General features: G+C 36.1%; 1 protein-coding gene across 11 annotated transcripts in view; it reads left to right on the forward strand.

Moving 5' to 3' along the window:
• Window positions 1-16326, forward strand: part of MPDZ (multiple PDZ domain crumbs cell polarity complex component) — a 94308-nt gene that overhangs the window by 23390 nt on the left and 54592 nt on the right. For 5 of the 11 annotated variants that reach the window (XM_039729630.1, XM_039729633.1, XM_039729638.1 and 2 more), the window contains 9 exons: window positions 1247-1450; window positions 4148-4262; window positions 6436-6524; window positions 8169-8364; window positions 9623-9721; window positions 11620-11699; window positions 12394-12540; window positions 13737-13904; window positions 14872-15057. In XM_039729630.1, the coding sequence (XP_039585564.1) occupies window positions 1247-1450; window positions 4148-4262; window positions 6436-6524; window positions 8169-8364; window positions 9623-9721; window positions 11620-11699; window positions 12394-12540; window positions 13737-13904; window positions 14872-15057 (1284 nt within the window). Of the gene's footprint in view, window positions 1-1246; window positions 1451-4147; window positions 4263-6435; window positions 6525-8168; window positions 8365-9622; window positions 9722-11619; window positions 11700-12393; window positions 12541-13736; window positions 13905-14853; window positions 15058-16326 lie in introns of all 11 variants that reach the window. The other 6 variants (XM_039729632.1, XM_039729634.1, XM_039729635.1 and 3 more) reach the window with 2 other exon arrangements.

A 16326-nucleotide genomic window follows, 5' to 3' on the forward strand; every position in this document is an offset into this window, starting at 1 on the left:
TAATTCTTTGACAAGTATACTGGTTGTAATCAGGGGTGATGGGGATTCCAAAGATTGACTTGCTGTGCACTAACAGCTAAGAGCATCTGCTTTTCTCTGCTGAGCTTACTGAAGTTTGGAGCAGGTATGTGGCTTCATGCCTCTCCTTCAAGACACAGGCTCTGCTCTTGCCTCAAGGCTCATGTGAATTGAATTCGGTTATCACAGCTCATTTCAGTATTGTTCACTGGACAGGTATGTAGGGCTGCATTAATGATGGTCAAGGACTGCCTAGGCACAGAGACTGGTCTGTCTTCCAACAATAGCAGTAGTGGCCTAATAACAGGGCCTGGAGATGCATGGACAGCATTTGCTGCTGCCACCTTTCCCCTGAGCAGGTGTAGCAGCGCGTTGCTACAGTGACAATCTGTCCAGGGAGGCCACAGTGAAACAGAAGACGCAAGTCTCTTTGTTGTTTAGCACGGGAGTCCATTTTATTTCCCCCCACACCCCGTGCTGGGAGAGGGGGAAGGAGGTGGAGGCCCATGAGCCTGAGCAGAGCCCAGAGAACTGAGAGCAGAGAGAGAGAGAGGGCCCAGGGGCCGGGGTTTTATCAGGTGTCCCATGGGAGGAGTCTTAATATCAGATTACAGCCTCAGAACAGGAAAGCTCTACAAACAGATAGATAGGTTCCTTTTCCACAAACCTTTCTCTAACACTCATTGTATGGCCTAAATTCATATGAAGCTTTTTTATTAATTAAAGGTTAATCAGTAAGAGACTGAACCAGTGTAAAGCAATTTAGATAGCTGGATCACAGGAAGAGAGAAATGAATTTTATTTTGAAGTCGTGGTTAATCCTGTTAAAAAACTACTAGTAGTAGTAGTATCAGTGCAAACCTGAATATGTGTTTGTATGCTGTTGTTTGGACGTATGCTTGAAAATTAAACCCAAAGTTCTGCAATCTACATGCAATTGTTAAATACCAGTAGGAGTAACTATAGCAAAGCACATTTTTTTTTCTCTGTGCTTGGGTGATGTCTTGAAAAAGGACCTCCTGGATGGTATCTCTGGGGAAATTCCTAATAAAATCTGTGTGCCATTAGGCAACCTTCTTTTCTTCTCCATGTTATCAGGATACTGACTTGGCATCCAAAAAAGTCACCTGATTCATATGTCTTAGAAGTGACTAAAGCTATGTGCTATTTTTCTAATTGTATGGTACTTGGGAGAAATGGCATTTTTTCATCATTGTTTTTCCTTCAGCATGGACGATTGTGTAGTGGAGATCACATCTTGAAAATTGGTGATACGGACCTAGCTGGAATGAGCAGTGAGCAGGTGGCACAAGTTCTAAGGCAGTGTGGAAATAGAGTGAAACTGGTAATTGCAAGAGGTCCTGTTGAGGAACCACTTCTACCAGCAGTTCCTCCAGGTACACCAGTACCCACCTCTACACCAGAGAAACAGGTAAGCAACAGTGAACATATGTAACCTATTGCAAACTTCCTTTCTTTTTAACTGCTGTTTGAATGTCTTTTGTGTTTATGTTCTCAAAAGCTAGGATTTTATTTTCAATAGTGCAGTTCTGGGAGAATTTAAATGTAATGAGTCCACAGAGCAAGGAACTGTATTCTTGAAGACTTTCAGGATTAAAGTTTAGGACTTCAATCAATATGATCTGAGTTGCTTGTAGGGTATGTTATTACACTGGGACAACTGAACCAGCAGTCTTTTCTTCAGGACTGAGCTAGTTGAGTCTTTAGCATTTTTCTGTCTGCCTGCCCTTTTTCTGTATAATTTCATCTGTTCATCAGACAGAACTTTTCTTCTTCTCCCTGTGCCAAGCGGTTACTACACAGATGCTAATACTTTCCTACATCACCTGTCACCACTCATTTGGTAGATGTTTTCTAAAAAAAGTAAGCCAGCTGCTACCCTTATTCCCCTGCTGATGATTGTACTTTGTATCTTTACTCCTCTACAACTTGTCAGCCACTTAAAAATGCTGTAAATATTATCATGACTTATCAGCTCAAAACCTCTACAAAATAGGTAATTTGCATGTTTGTAACAAAGTCTGGTTTCATGGGATTCAGAAACAGTACTGTTTTGCCACATATGGCTATGACCAGATACATTTAAATGTGAATATATGAAGTATAAGTAAATTAATGAGAGAAGAAAAGGTTTGTTGTTTTTGAGCCTACCCTTGGATATAATTTTTTGTTTTACTTTTTCCTGTTGTTTTTCTAGACATTTTCTTCAGTTCCAATGTAGATTTGAGTCAAGTCACTCAAGAGTGACTTGCAAGAGAATGTCACACGAGTGACTTGCAATTTGTGCATGGATGTTATGTAACAATTTAAATGGTGTTACCATAATTTTCTCTGTCCATTGTAGTGATATCTGTAAACAATTAAATTAATTAATTTTTTTAATTTAATTTTTAATTTTTAAATTTAATTTTCATTTCAAAAATTAACATATATTCATCCCCTTTTCTGTGGCTATAAGACAAAGAAAGTTAATTTTAACATGGAGATTGCTGAGCATCGAAGACAAGAGACAATGTGGTACTTTTGTGTCTTTCAGCACTCAGAGATGTAAAACCTTTCTGCATTTTAGATAAAGAGATTAATATTTAGCACTAGTATTACTTGTCTGAAATGCATCTCTCAAAATAAAAGCTGAATTTGAGAATTAATCTGAGTATTATTTCTGCAGTACTTGCCTTTTTGAGGTTATATGGTGTAATGTTAGAAGATGTATCTGCAGCTGCAGAATATATGCAATTTCTAGTACTGACAAAATAGCTTAAAGAAGCAAAGGGGCACAATTTGAGGTTTTTGCCACCTTCCCAATTTCCATACTTTTCAAAACCTCTTCCTGCTACTTCTTTCCTGGCAGGAAGCAGGCTATTTCTAAACTGCTCCTGCCTACACAGTCACATTCTTGGAAGGAGCACCTCTGTTAGCAGTCATGCAAAACTCATTGATTTGGGTCTGGAGTGAAGATGGTGATTCAAAGAGCTTGATTTTTAGTTTCTTCCTGGCTTTGCAAAATGGGCACTTCTTGTCATGTTACCTGCAGATGTCTATCTCATGTAAATTCAGGAGGCTATAAGAATTTGATTTTTTTTTTTAGTGGCATTACCTGTAGCCTAAATAATCCTGTATTTTCAGTGAGAGGGATGATTAATACGTTAGCAATTTATTTTTCTTGTGTTCAATTTGGTTTCTCATGGAGTTGCTTGGATAAAGTGCTCAAGTCAGATTCTCTTGGGAAGTAGGATAATAGCTCTCCTGAAATCTTTTTTGGTACATACTTACCTAGTCAAAATCTGTCTGGTTGCCATATTGGCACTTAAAAAAATATTAGCTGCTATTTGGCATGCAGAAAAGGCAGAATAAAAACTTTTAATACAAAGCCCCATTGTTAAAATAGGATTTTAATACATATTGCACTTTCATTAAAAATAAGTAATTAAATAGCCCCAAAATCCATTGTTATTGAAATTCAGAGAGTTATAGCAGGTATTAATGAAGATTGTAATTATTTAATTAGCTGGAAATATAATTGCTATGTGCTAAAATGCTAAAATGAAATTTTTAAGCCTTTCAAAAGCAAGAAATATTATTGCCCGACTAGTGGTAGCTTTTAGCAGATTTTAAATTTGCAAGTTTTAAAAAGACACCTATAGTTAATGAACAGAAATTTAGACAAATAGAATAGAAAATACAGTTTGGGGTTTTTTTTTCTTCTTTTTAATAACACAGCAGTCTAAAGCTATTTTTGAGGAGGTCCAAGAAAGTCAGCAAGCTACATATTCATATACATATATATGTAACTTACTGTACAAGAAATTAATTGTTTAATTTGTATAAATTTTACCAATAATTTAATTCATTAAATAATAATTTGATAGGTTAAAAGTAATACCCCAGAGCAGTGGGGTGAAGGAGGACGTGACCTGTCCTGTATTGCTTTACTGTGAGTAATGTTACCTACCTCTTGCTTGTCTGATGAACAGCAAATAAGAACAGAAGCAAATTTCATACTTCGTTTTTTGTGTTTTTGTCTAATTTTATGTGTTACTGACATTAAAGAATGTGGTGAATCTTTAAAGAAAAAGAGCTTCCTTTCTAATCTCCCTTTTCTTTTTAGGACAATGCTTCTGTTGATAGCTGTGAAGAGGGGGAGAAATTCAATGTTGAACTCACTAAAAATAACCAGGGTTTAGGAATAACTATTGCTGGTTACATTGGAGACAAGACATCAGGTAATTGTTGATTCTTGCACTTTATTATGCAGTCTATTACATACCATGGTACATATTGCATCAAAGACTTCATTTTCATATAACTTCTCTTAAATTAACCCTTAACCATCTAAAATCTATTTGAAATTCAAAAAGGAAGAAGAATGATTTTCATTTTGTAAAAAGGATGTTGAGCATAAAAGCAATTGATATTGCTATTAATTTTAAACAATGTTCATAATGCTGCTAGCACATCACAAATTCATTACTGACTTCTGGATGTAATAAACGTTTCTTCACCTGTGGGCTGTGGCAGACAATAAATAAGTTTATTTAAATAAATAAATACAGAAATTTTTATGGACAATTGCTTATTTTTACTTTGTAATTTCCACTACATTTTTCACAAAAATAATCCAGAACTGTCTCAAGGCTTCCTTAGAGGAAATTTGGCAAATTCAGTAATGCTAGGAAGGGATGTCTTTTGAACATGTCAAAAAGCTTCTCAAAGAGCTGTTGCTTTGACTTGTATCCACTTGTATATTGTTGGAAAAATGCATGGATAGGTACATTCCATATTTTTGGCAGTTTCTAGCTATAATTTTTTGAATCAGAGAAAACTGGACTTCCACAGGATCAGACAGTCAGTGTTCATGCAAGTCCACTCTTTAGCAGCTTCCAGCTGAATTTCAAAAGACAAATTAAGATGTAGAACATGCATAGATCTGAGAGCGTATTTTGACTGATTTAGTGTTTGGGTGTCATTGGTTTTCAGTTTGAAGTTACTGTGCTGCATGTAGCTATGTTAGAGAATATTTGTGTCTCAGGAACTAGTTAGGTAACTCAATTTTGTGGCATAACAGTTATGGAACAACTCAGAGTCAGCAATAAAACTACTGGACAGCAAATAACATTTCTGAATTTTTTGTAAATGACAAATAACTTATCATGTTATCTTACAGCAGTTACAGGATATAAGAATGCTTAGAAGTTAGGAGGATCAGCCATGTAATTATGCACAAAACCTGGACAAACAACTTCTTAAAACCCACCCCAACCTCCCGCCCCCCCCAAAAAATACCAAAACCTGACAGAAAAAGAGAGACTTGTCAATGAAGTGACCTGAATATATATGTAATCTTACTTTTTCTAAGCTGAGTTGAATCATTAACCCTCCGGTTCCCTATAACTTTTGTCATATTGAGGGCCAGTAAAAGTTAGCTTGAGGCCTGAAAAGGGTGTGACAACTTTTAAAATACATTTTGTAGTGTATTATGTTCACATGAAGCATATTCATTTAACAAAGTGAGAACATTTGTTGAAAGAAAGTGGGTGCTGTTTCAATTTCTGATACCATCGTTACAGGCCTAAGACCGTCAGAGTGATTTCATGCCAGTTTATATTGTTATTTTTCCTTATTTAATGTAAGCTGTGCAAAATGTGAATGTAGGAACTCCTTATATTCGTATTGTTGTTGAGCTGTTGAAGTTATTTCAAAGCAAATGTGTTTTTCTTGAAATATTTTCTTTTAGTAAAATGTCCCTTCTGTAGGTGTTTTCTATGTATTACTTTCCTTCTGATTCAAAAGTAGTAACTAGTTAATAACTAAAATGTTTCTATTTGATGGGTGTGTTTTTGTTTAATTTTGTTGTTCTGTTACAGTTTTTAAAACTTTGTCCTTTTTATCAAGTACTGATAACAGCAGTTAAAAACTGATTCAAAAATAAAGTTGTATTCCTGTTCATTTATAATTTTACAAATATGGCAATCCAAACATGCATTTTCTTACGCTGTTATTAGGTACCTAGAAAATTCAGAAATTACCAGATTACTCAAGCTGAATTTTCTCTCCAAATGTGGCAAAAGTCAGAAATATGTTTTTTGTCTACATTGGTTTCAACATTTAGATTAAAGCAAGTTAGAATATTTCTTGTTTTGCATCAGGAATTGTGTATTTGGCATTGTAAGGTTTTGAATGAAATCTTATCCAATGCAAACAAACAATCTGGGTCATTGTTTAAGATGATAATAATATATATGTTTTTCTCAAATAATTGCTTTCTTTATATGATACTTTTATTATCTTACTTAGGGATTGTTTTTTTTTCCCGTTTTTTAATTGGTATCTTTAGTTGCATTATTTAAATTGTTTCTTAATAAATTAACTTAATTTTTCCTCTTTTTTTCATCCCAGAACCTTCTGGTATCTTTGTGAAAAGCATTACAAAAGGCAGTGCTGTTGAACATGATGGCAGAATCCATGTGGGAGATCAAATTATAGTTGTAAGTAAACACAGGATGAACTGAAGTTGCTTCCCTACAAGACTCTGCTTCTTTATGTTGTAAAGAAAATTTCATACTCATGAAGTACTTGTTTAAAATACTAAGGATCAGTGTTGCAGTTCTAAGTCCTTTCCTGACAGAGAATGTAGATCACGTGTTTTCTGATTATGCTACCTGCATGTAACATGTAGTTCTTAAAAAAAATCTTCTATGTGAGAATATACCATTATATATCCTTCATATCAGTAGGAGGTAAGTGTGAAAATTCAAAGTTTGATTCAAATTGGGCAACTGTTCTCAAAATGATTTTAAGAAGTTGTGTCCAAAAGTTTTAGATGTTCAGAGAAAGAGCATATTTTCATCAATAAACCACTGGTTTTGTGGTGGAAATCAGGTCCTGAATGCAAGGAGTGCATTTTTGTTTTTCTCATATATCTGTCTTTGCATTTAATTGAAAGCAGCTCTAAGAACAGGTCTCTCTCTCTGCATGTTTCTTTGTGGAAGTTCATATCTTTTTTGTAATGACTTACAGGCTGAATACAAATGGCTAAAATGGATTATTCCATAGTTTGTTTTCTTCTTCTACTGCAGATGCAGAAGGAAAAAATTATTTAGTGATCTTAGATGCTGAAGAATAAAAAACATTTTTTACATATGGTTTGTTTAAGTGTGGAGAAAAAATAGTCCTACCTGATTTTTAGTTACTTTAGCTTTAGAAGAATTTCAGAGCAGGACAACAAATGACTAAGGGTCCAGGGGATTCCTTCTTCATTAAGGAGGACTTAAAATAATGGAGCAGGTGTTTTGTGTAGATAGGCAGAAACAAATAGAGGAGTCAAAGAACATAGTATTGTAAGTATTTGAGAAATTTAAGGCACTGTGGGGTAGATGTAGAAATAATAGAATATAATGGAGTTTGCAGGGAGAAGAAGAATTAAATGTGGTGGGTGGTAGGTGGGGATAACAGGATAGAATTGAGAAATGTCAAAGTTTTGAATTTCAGAAAAAAGCCTGAGTTAATGAGACATTAAAATAATTTCAAATAGCGGAGGCCAAAATTTTATTCTTTAAACTGTCAAAATGATGAACCAGTGATAATATCTGGTTGTTTGCAACAGTGTTTTGTTTGGAAATTGGAATTCACGGTGTTCATTGGTAGACTTCTCTGTATCTAAGTTTACTTGTCCTCAGAATGACTGCACTCTTTAGGTCTTTCTACCCCAGTGGATCAATGTGTCTCTCCTTACTCTTGTTTCTCCAAAACTTCTAGCCATGGCTGTGTTGGTTTATTCACCCAGTATTGTCCCTCAGAGATAGGGATGGCTGAATTGGTTGAGCAACAGGCTGTACAACATGCCCTGCACAGTACACATTATATCCTCTCCCACCTTGCAGAGCAGATCTGCCTGGCTGCACCATGGTGGGTGCTCCTCCCATCTTTGGTGTGGTGCTGGTTGTCGCCTAGCTCTGGGGTACTCCAGTGGGTGTGCTTAGCATATCCAATTACATAAAATTGTACAGGTTTTGTTCTTGCCCCTCCACTTGCTTTTTTGCTTAGGCTAACAAATGCTGAGAGCTCATTGCATTGTTTTACTCTGAACTTTTTTTTCTGTGGGTGAACTGAAAAGCTGCTTGATCCTGCAGGTGGATGGAACAGATCTTCAGGGTTTTACTAACCAGCAAGCAGTTGATGTTTTGCGGCACACGGGACAAACGGTTCGCCTCACTTTAATCAGAAGAGGTCTTAAGCAGGAAAATTGTATTCCACCCCAGGAGGACTTCAGTGTTCCTGTTGAGCAGGACTTATTATTCCAAACAAGGGATAGTACCACAGCCAAAGGTAATTAAAACTGGCTTTGTTGTTAACTTGGCTTGAAGCATTTTTCTTTTCAATTGCAAATTATAAATAAAGTGGGCCAGATTCATTACAGATGGTAATGGGTAGTTGCTGTACATGAGGGTAGAGTTTTGTCTACAATGGTTTGATTAATCTTTTAGACACAGTGATATTATTTACTACATTTTCAAAGTGAGTGTTGAAAGTTCTTTCCTGCATTGCACTTCTGACTGAATTGCTTCAAGCCTTTGATCCTGCAAATCTTTGAATGGTAAGAAGGCAGCAAATATTTTATTCATACTCAAGAGTAAGAGCTGCATTCAAAAGCAATCAAAGAAAGGTCCTCCTTGATGAGCATAATCAATCTCATCCCCTTTTACTCTTGCTTGTTACAAGGTACAGGAATGAGAGGAGTAGCCTGTATTTAGGGGCTGATAGGGCATTGATGATGTGTGTGTAAAATGTTCAGGTGCCAAAGACCAGTAGTAATTTTGTTGCTGATGACATGAGATTAGTGCAGCTTTTTCTTACATACTCTGCACATATTTAAGTATATGTGCCACATCTTGAAAGTCAGTGTGTTTGAATGAAAGGTATCTGTACAGGGTCTTGAAGCACAAAACAACTGCAGTGAAAGTATGTCACAAGTAGTCAACAGAGGCCTAATTTTCACCACACACAAGATTTTCAGAGAGCCAGTAGCATGTTACCTGTATGTCATCCTCCCACTCCCACCTTTAATGAGAGGTATAGCCAAGTGTTCAGAATGCTGAATGTTTCTCCAGCCAGCAGGTGTTCAAGACATCTGACAGGTTGCAACAGCCATAACAGAACTTGGAGAGATTTTCTATGTATGAAAAGTGTGCAGGTATGCAGGTCTCCAAGGCTGAAGCATTTTTGTTTTCAGTGTCAGCTTTCTGAATTGCACAAAGGAAAAAAAAAATACAAGAATGCTAAAGAATGTTATATTAATATGTATATTTATTCAGTCATAGAAATGCAGGTACTGATAATGTGCTGGGTTTTTTGTCAGATTTTTTCATTGAACTCACTGGATAAGGCAATGCATTAACAGAAGACAATGTCATTGAAATGTGGTGTTTCTTCTGGGCGACACATGCCAGATTCCATTTGCCAAAAATGGACACTCTGAAGTCCAGTGAAGGAGAGAGTTGGTGCCCCACAGCATACCTGTGAGCTTGATAAGTATTATGACATATAACATACCTAAATAGCTGAAAAGATTTCTTCTTTTTTTCAGATAACAGTGAAACAGAACAGGGATCCCCATCACTGCCATGCAGTGCCAGTGTGGTAAATATTGGAGATGACATGGAACAACAGGAAACAGGTTCTCAAGGTTTAATATTTTATTTTGGGAAAATGCCCTTCTGTGTGCTTACACAAAGATCAGATGTTTTGTGTGTCTTTCCATCTTCTGCAAGCTCTGTAGCTGATGTAGAACTAGAAATCAAAGTAGTCATACATTTAGTCATGCAGTCTTAATCGTAAGTTTTGTAGGAACAGGACTACTGTATGTGTGAAAATAATTATATGCTGAAGATATCACATGAAGCAGTCTGCTTTGGCTACTTGCTCAACCCTCTCCTAGTCTAGTTTTGCATATCTACTCTTCTTAGTCTAGTCTAGGGGAAAAAAAAAAGTTTCCATCCCATTTCCTGTTATCTTTCCAGTTGTCTGCAGCTGCCCAGCTACAGTTCCAGGACTTCTACATCTTCTGATGAATTTCCTTTCCCAAATTCTTGAACTTACATTTAATTTAGTATTCTCTGGTAATGTCTGAAATTCAGTCAGTTGTGGTTTACTGATATTCTCCAAATTTTCTCATACTCTTTGTCAAAATTCCTATTTTCTACTGTTTTTTTTTTCCTGCTTGATCTCCTAGAGCACTGTTCAGCATTTTCAGAAGTCCTGTGTGATGATATGCTTTTCAGATTTAGACATAGCTTGTTGTGTCAACTTGATGTGTAACATTTTTGTCCTTCTGGAGTAAAAGGAACTGAAAAGTTATGCAATTTGTATCATTTCATAACTCGTGCTTTCTGATTTTCTTGGATAGCTGAAGGAATTTCTTTCTAACTTTTTTCCTTCAGATACTGCTGTGTCTTGGGTTTGGGAAAAGTATTATCCTCTTTGAATGCCATGCAACATCTGACTTTATACTTAGTAATATGTCTGGGTGATGACTAGACTTAAAACACTGTCTGAGGCTCCTAGTAATTTTCTATTCTTACTAAAATCAGTGGGATGTGAGAACTTTGTAATGAAGATTCTTGCCCTTGCCTGTGATGAGCATTCAGATCTGAAGAGTTTATTTTGATACTTACTGTAGACACAGCCCAGACGATGGACCTTGACTATGTAGGTTCCTGTTAAACTTGCTGTGTTTGTTGGCTGTTGTGTCTAAATACTGCTTTTTATTGGTTTCTGCCATAGAGCTTAGACAATGTGAATGGGAGGGGAAATGAGCAGGAAGAAAGCGTTTCTCTGTTTTTCAAACCTGCAAATAAACTTTCAGTCAAATTAAGATTTGCCAGTTTGCTACCTAGCCTGTCGCTGTATCACTTTTCCCACTTCCTTCTTTCCAAATTTGTTATTGTTCTTTAGCTATTAATTTATTTTTTTTTAAAGCTAAGAAATTGGACTTCTTGCATTCTGTTACTGACCTTTAGGGCTTACAGTTTCAGAAAAGACTTTCACAGTTGTGCTCATGGTTTAAAAAAAAGAAAGATCTCCAGATTGTTTTTTTGGACATTCTGTGTAAAATACAGAGTCTGTCCAAAAGGATCAGTGTGCATTTTTAATATTTTAGCCATCCCCCTGAATCAATCTGATCAGCCCACATGTAGTTTGATTTAACATAGGACTTCAACGTAACCTTTTCATATCCTTTGTGCCTATTATCTTGAAAAATTGCAAAAAATAGACTCAGCTCTGAGGCTGGTATATTTTTTTCCCAGCCACCAAACTATTTGACTGAACTTCATGTCTTTCAAAATACACAGTTAGTTTTTCATCTATAAAAATGGTTGTAATCTCTATACTGCTTTGTGAGTTTTTGCTTTGGTAACCCCAGGCTTGGTGAGACTAAACATGCAAGGTTTTTAGTCGTATTTAGGAGTTCTGACATCATGGGAATGATTGTGTCATTATGCATGTTCCATACACTTTATCAGTTTTAGGAGTTGACTCGGTTTTTTAATTTTCTGTCACAATAATCTTAAATATAAATTTTAGATTTCCAGCTAACTAGTACAGAAGAAGCGGCTGCAAAGATAAAATGGCAGAGGATTATGGGTTCCAATTATGAGATAGTGGTAGGTAAATTTTGTTAAATATGCATCTCTTTCATCTGTGCATCTATTATATTGACAACATATGGATAGAATTATGTTTGTATTGCATTTGTTCCTTCATGTATGAAAATTACACATATGCTCCTTAATATGTTGAGATTATTTTAATTATAGACTTTGAATGTAGATACATATTTTTCTGTGTTTTATCAAAACCATAGCAGACTTGTTAGATTACTGTGGTCATGACTATTGTTTCACCAATTTTCTAGCTTAAGGAGGATAAATGTGTTTAGAGAAAAAAAAATTAATATGAACTTCAAAGCTCACTTCATTAGCTAGAACTTGAAACTTCATTCTAATTCTGTATAGTGAATAAATGATTTTGCATAGTGATGTAAATAATGCATAGAACATATGCTGTAGATACAGAAGAAAAGTAGTGTTTCAGTTTAGGAGATTGTATGTCACAGATGTAGTGTCTGCAGAAGTATGTATTATTAGATACATTGTTGTCATAAGCACTTCCCACTTGCGTATCGCAAAGTGGTGTGTGACCAACAACTCAGTTTTTACCTGACTCCCCATTTTGCATGATAGTATTTCTGGTTTCTCACTTCTGGAATTTTGACTTCAATTACATGTAAATTGAAGTGGAAAGTGACAGATCCTGCTGTAAATATGACAGTGTAACCATTTCTTCATCTTATTTTAGGTGGCTGTGGTTAACAAATTTAGTGAAAGCAGTGGGTTAGGGATAAGCCTTGAAGCTACAGTGGGTCATCATTTCATCAGATCTATCTTACCTGAAGGGCCAGTTGGACGAAGTGGCAAGCTGTTCAGTGGAGATGAACTGCTGGAAGTAAGATAAAGTATTGCTTTATCTTAGTCTGCATTCAGTAAGGTTTTTGAGCAGTAGGTTTCTTCTCATAGGCTATGACCATGGAAGTGATGTATGCTTAACAGCATGACAGTTACTGGTTGAGTAGTCACTTCATACGTACTTACATATATTTATGTGAGTACATGTGCTTACATACATTTCTTAACTGGCAGCTGATTTTTCGATAGCCCAAGGTTTCTCGCATGGTCTAAATTCAGCTTGCCATTAAGCACCATGCAACCACTTGCTTACCCACCCCACTCACCCCCAGTCTGCTGAGATGAGGAGGAGAATCAAAAGTAAAACCTTGTAGGTTGAGATAATGGCAGATTAATAACTGAAACAAAGTATAATAATAATAATTATAATAATAATCATAGTAAAAAGGAGAAAAACCTTCAAGTGATGCACAGTACAAGTATTCACCACCTGCTGACTAATGCCAGACCCTGTCCCTGAGCTCTGATCAGTGCACCTTCCAATTAACTCCCCAGTTATATACTGAGAACGTGATGCTCTAGGGTGTGGAATATATACAATTTGGGTCACTTATCCCAGCTGTGTTCCCTCATATCTTTTTTTCCTTTTTTGTACCTCTTCACCAGCAGAGCATGAGACATAAAAAAGTCCTTGATTCAACTTAACAGCAACCAAAACGTTGGTGGGATATCTAATCCAAAACTGAATCCAAAACACAATATTGCACAACTACTGAGAATAAATTAACTCTATCCCAGCTGAAACCAAGACAATCACCAAAAAAGAATATGTAGCAAAAGTGTTAAAATTTAATAGGATTATCCCAACTCAGTGAAGGGACTAAACATCTAATTACTTTTCTAAATTATTCTTTTAGAATTAAGATGTGAATTTGGTTTATGTTAATGCAAGAAACATGAAGCTACAGTGTATATGGTGTTTGTAGGGTGGTGTCATGCATTTTAAAAGACCATACATTTTGTTCAATACATACCTTGATGCTGACCACTGGATTGAGTAGAAAGTAAGTGTTGAAGGTGTCTATTAGCATGGGGATTTTTGTTGCTTTTGTATTACTTTCTTCAAATGAAATTATTAGTGAGTTGGGGTTTCCTTGGGTTTTTTTAACTCATTTTTGTTACTGTGCTTAGAAATATACTGTAGTTCTAACTAGTGTGTATTCTTTATTTATTGAGGTGAATGAGATCTCTCTGCTTGGAGAAAACCACAAGGATGTGGTCAGTATCTTGAAAGAGCTGCCTATTAAGGTGACAATGGTGTGCTGTCGTCCAGTAGCTCCACCTGTTACTCAACCAGAAATACTAGAAAGTCTAAGCCTATCTGAGGTTCAGCTCACGGAAAAGGTATTTTGTCTTTAAACAATCACTGAAAATGACAGTTTCCTTGAGAAAAAAAAAATTAAGTTGTTCTACATGATTATAATTATATTTTAATTTTTTTTTAATTGAAGCCAGACAAACAGGAAACAACAAATAATGTTCATCGGCTATTATTAGGCCCCCAGAAGATATGCATCCTGGCTGGTCATAGGCATAAATATTCTAGGATGTGGGGGCTGTCTCTCTAAGTACTGTACTTGTTCTGTAGGTGAGATATAGGAGTATAGCAAGTTGAACTGTGGGTTCTTTAGAATCTGAATGTATTTAATCTAGTTTTGAACTTTGCTATCTAGATTTGCACATAACTGTGTTTGCATTCCTTGACTGACGCTTCTGTCACTTGTAAGTGCACAGCTCTGGGCAGCCTGGTGAAGTAAACATGTAGGAATGGCCTAGGGTGTAGTATGCAAATCAATAGTATTTGTATGAAAAGAGAAACAGTTAACTCTGAGTTCTGAGCAAGGCACCAAATTCAGCTTATAGTTTCTAAACTTCTCTATGAAACCAAGTGAAGAACAGTCTGTGTATGTACATATTTGTTTGTTTTTACTTTTATTAAATTTTCTGGCTACTGTCTGTATGATTACATTTAATGAACGCATATTTTAGACATACCATTTAATAAAATATATTTCCTATGTATTTGAATGCATATACTAAAGAAGCTTTTTTGAAGTTTTTCATTTGATAGAATTCCATTTTGTAAACATTTTTCTAGTGAGTAGTTTTAATATACTTGCAGCTTAACTATGAAGGATATTTGAATTTTGTTTCAGGTTTATCAGTGTTCATTAAATCTTCTGAGTGCTTGCACTTCTTCTGTGTTTAGAGATATCACTTAGGTTTTATCTCGTTTTCGTAAGCAGAGTTTTGTCTCTAAAGACTCTCAAGTGTTCACATTTTTTTGGTGAAGATTTACTGTTTTTCTCAGGGTCACATAGAACTTGGATTCATTGGCTCCTCAGACACAGAGGGAACAACTTTGGAAACAGCTGATGAAGGTCAGAGTATGGAAGAGGTGCAAAGCTCATCTCTGGCAATGTGGGAATCAGAAGTACAGCACATTGAGCTGGAGAAAGGGAGTATGGGGCTTGGATTTAGCATATTGGACTATCAGGTAATTTCTGCACTTCTTTGGAAGGAGGGCAAAACACTTCATATTGTTTGGATCTTGCAGTATTCTATGCATTTTAAGGATAAACATTAATTGAAACCAAGCAGTAGAGTGGAACATATCACAGCTGGTAATCATTCCAGTAATTATATTCTGTATTCCTCTCATTGTATTAAGACAACAGTTTCTAATAATGATGGTAATACTGGTTCAGAAAAACAGATAATCCATTATATGCTAGGGTTTTCAGAAAGCTGTCTTCTAGTGACCCAAGGACAATGAATTAGGTAGCCATGTATTTAGGCATTTAGCCATGTATTTTGCACCTGCAGTGAGGTGTTTAGGGCAAGATCCAATAAAGGACTTAAATGCTTAAAGCAGGATTTACTAAAATCCAGAGCTGTAATTCTAAAATCCCTTGCTCAGCTGCTGTCTGTCAGGGACATGCTTAAACATCCCCATTCATTTTGTGTTTGACTTCACAATTCCAGGATATCTAAAATATATCTCTTGGTGTGTCCCAATCAACAGCTCAGTGCCTGTGTCTTGTCTTCACTTGGTAAGGATGCCAGAAGAAATACTCCTCCTGTTCCCAGTTTTCCAGTGGATAATTTTTAATTGAATGTCAAGTAATTTCTTCCTGAGGTCAATGCAGGCTTTTGCTGAGCTGTTTTGTGGTGCTGTGGAGGTCAGGTTTCTTTCCAGGTTTCTGCTGGATCTTGGCCATAGAAATGCATTTACATCTGGAGGTGACTTCCAAGTGGAAATTATAGCCCCAGGGCACTCCTTACAATTAAGCTATGGCTTAGATTTTGCCTTTGCACACTGATGAAGTGAAGAGCAGTGTAGTGTAATAATGTGAAGGATAAAGGCATAGTGTCTTTTATGAATGCTGAGCACTGTCTACTTTTTAAAGTGTTGCTCATGATGCTCTGCAGTGAGACATCACAGATGAACCTCAGTGTTTGAGTCCATGTCAGCACTCAGAAGATATTTTCACTTTAGCCTCTTCTGAGGATTAACACAAATGGTGGTTAGTGACTGAATTTTGTTTATGGATAATAGTACTAAAGGCTTGTGGGAAGTGCCTTAAGTTGGTTAATGTGTTTTTCAAATATGAATTAGTCTTCTAACTTTAGTCAGTTTTCTAATACTTAGCTTTTTTTTGATGTTGTAATATTTGGGTACTATCATATGTTCTCTCCTTTGATATACAGTAAAAAATTTCACTTAGTCACCAAAGTTTTGCTTTCTTATAAGACTGTGAACAGT

The sequence above is a fragment of the Passer montanus genome, unplaced genomic scaffold (assembly GCF_014805655.1).
Source record: "Passer montanus isolate IOZ18808 unplaced genomic scaffold, ASM1480565v1 scaffold7, whole genome shotgun sequence".
NCBI classification, from domain to species: domain Eukaryota; kingdom Metazoa; phylum Chordata; class Aves; order Passeriformes; family Passeridae; genus Passer; species Passer montanus.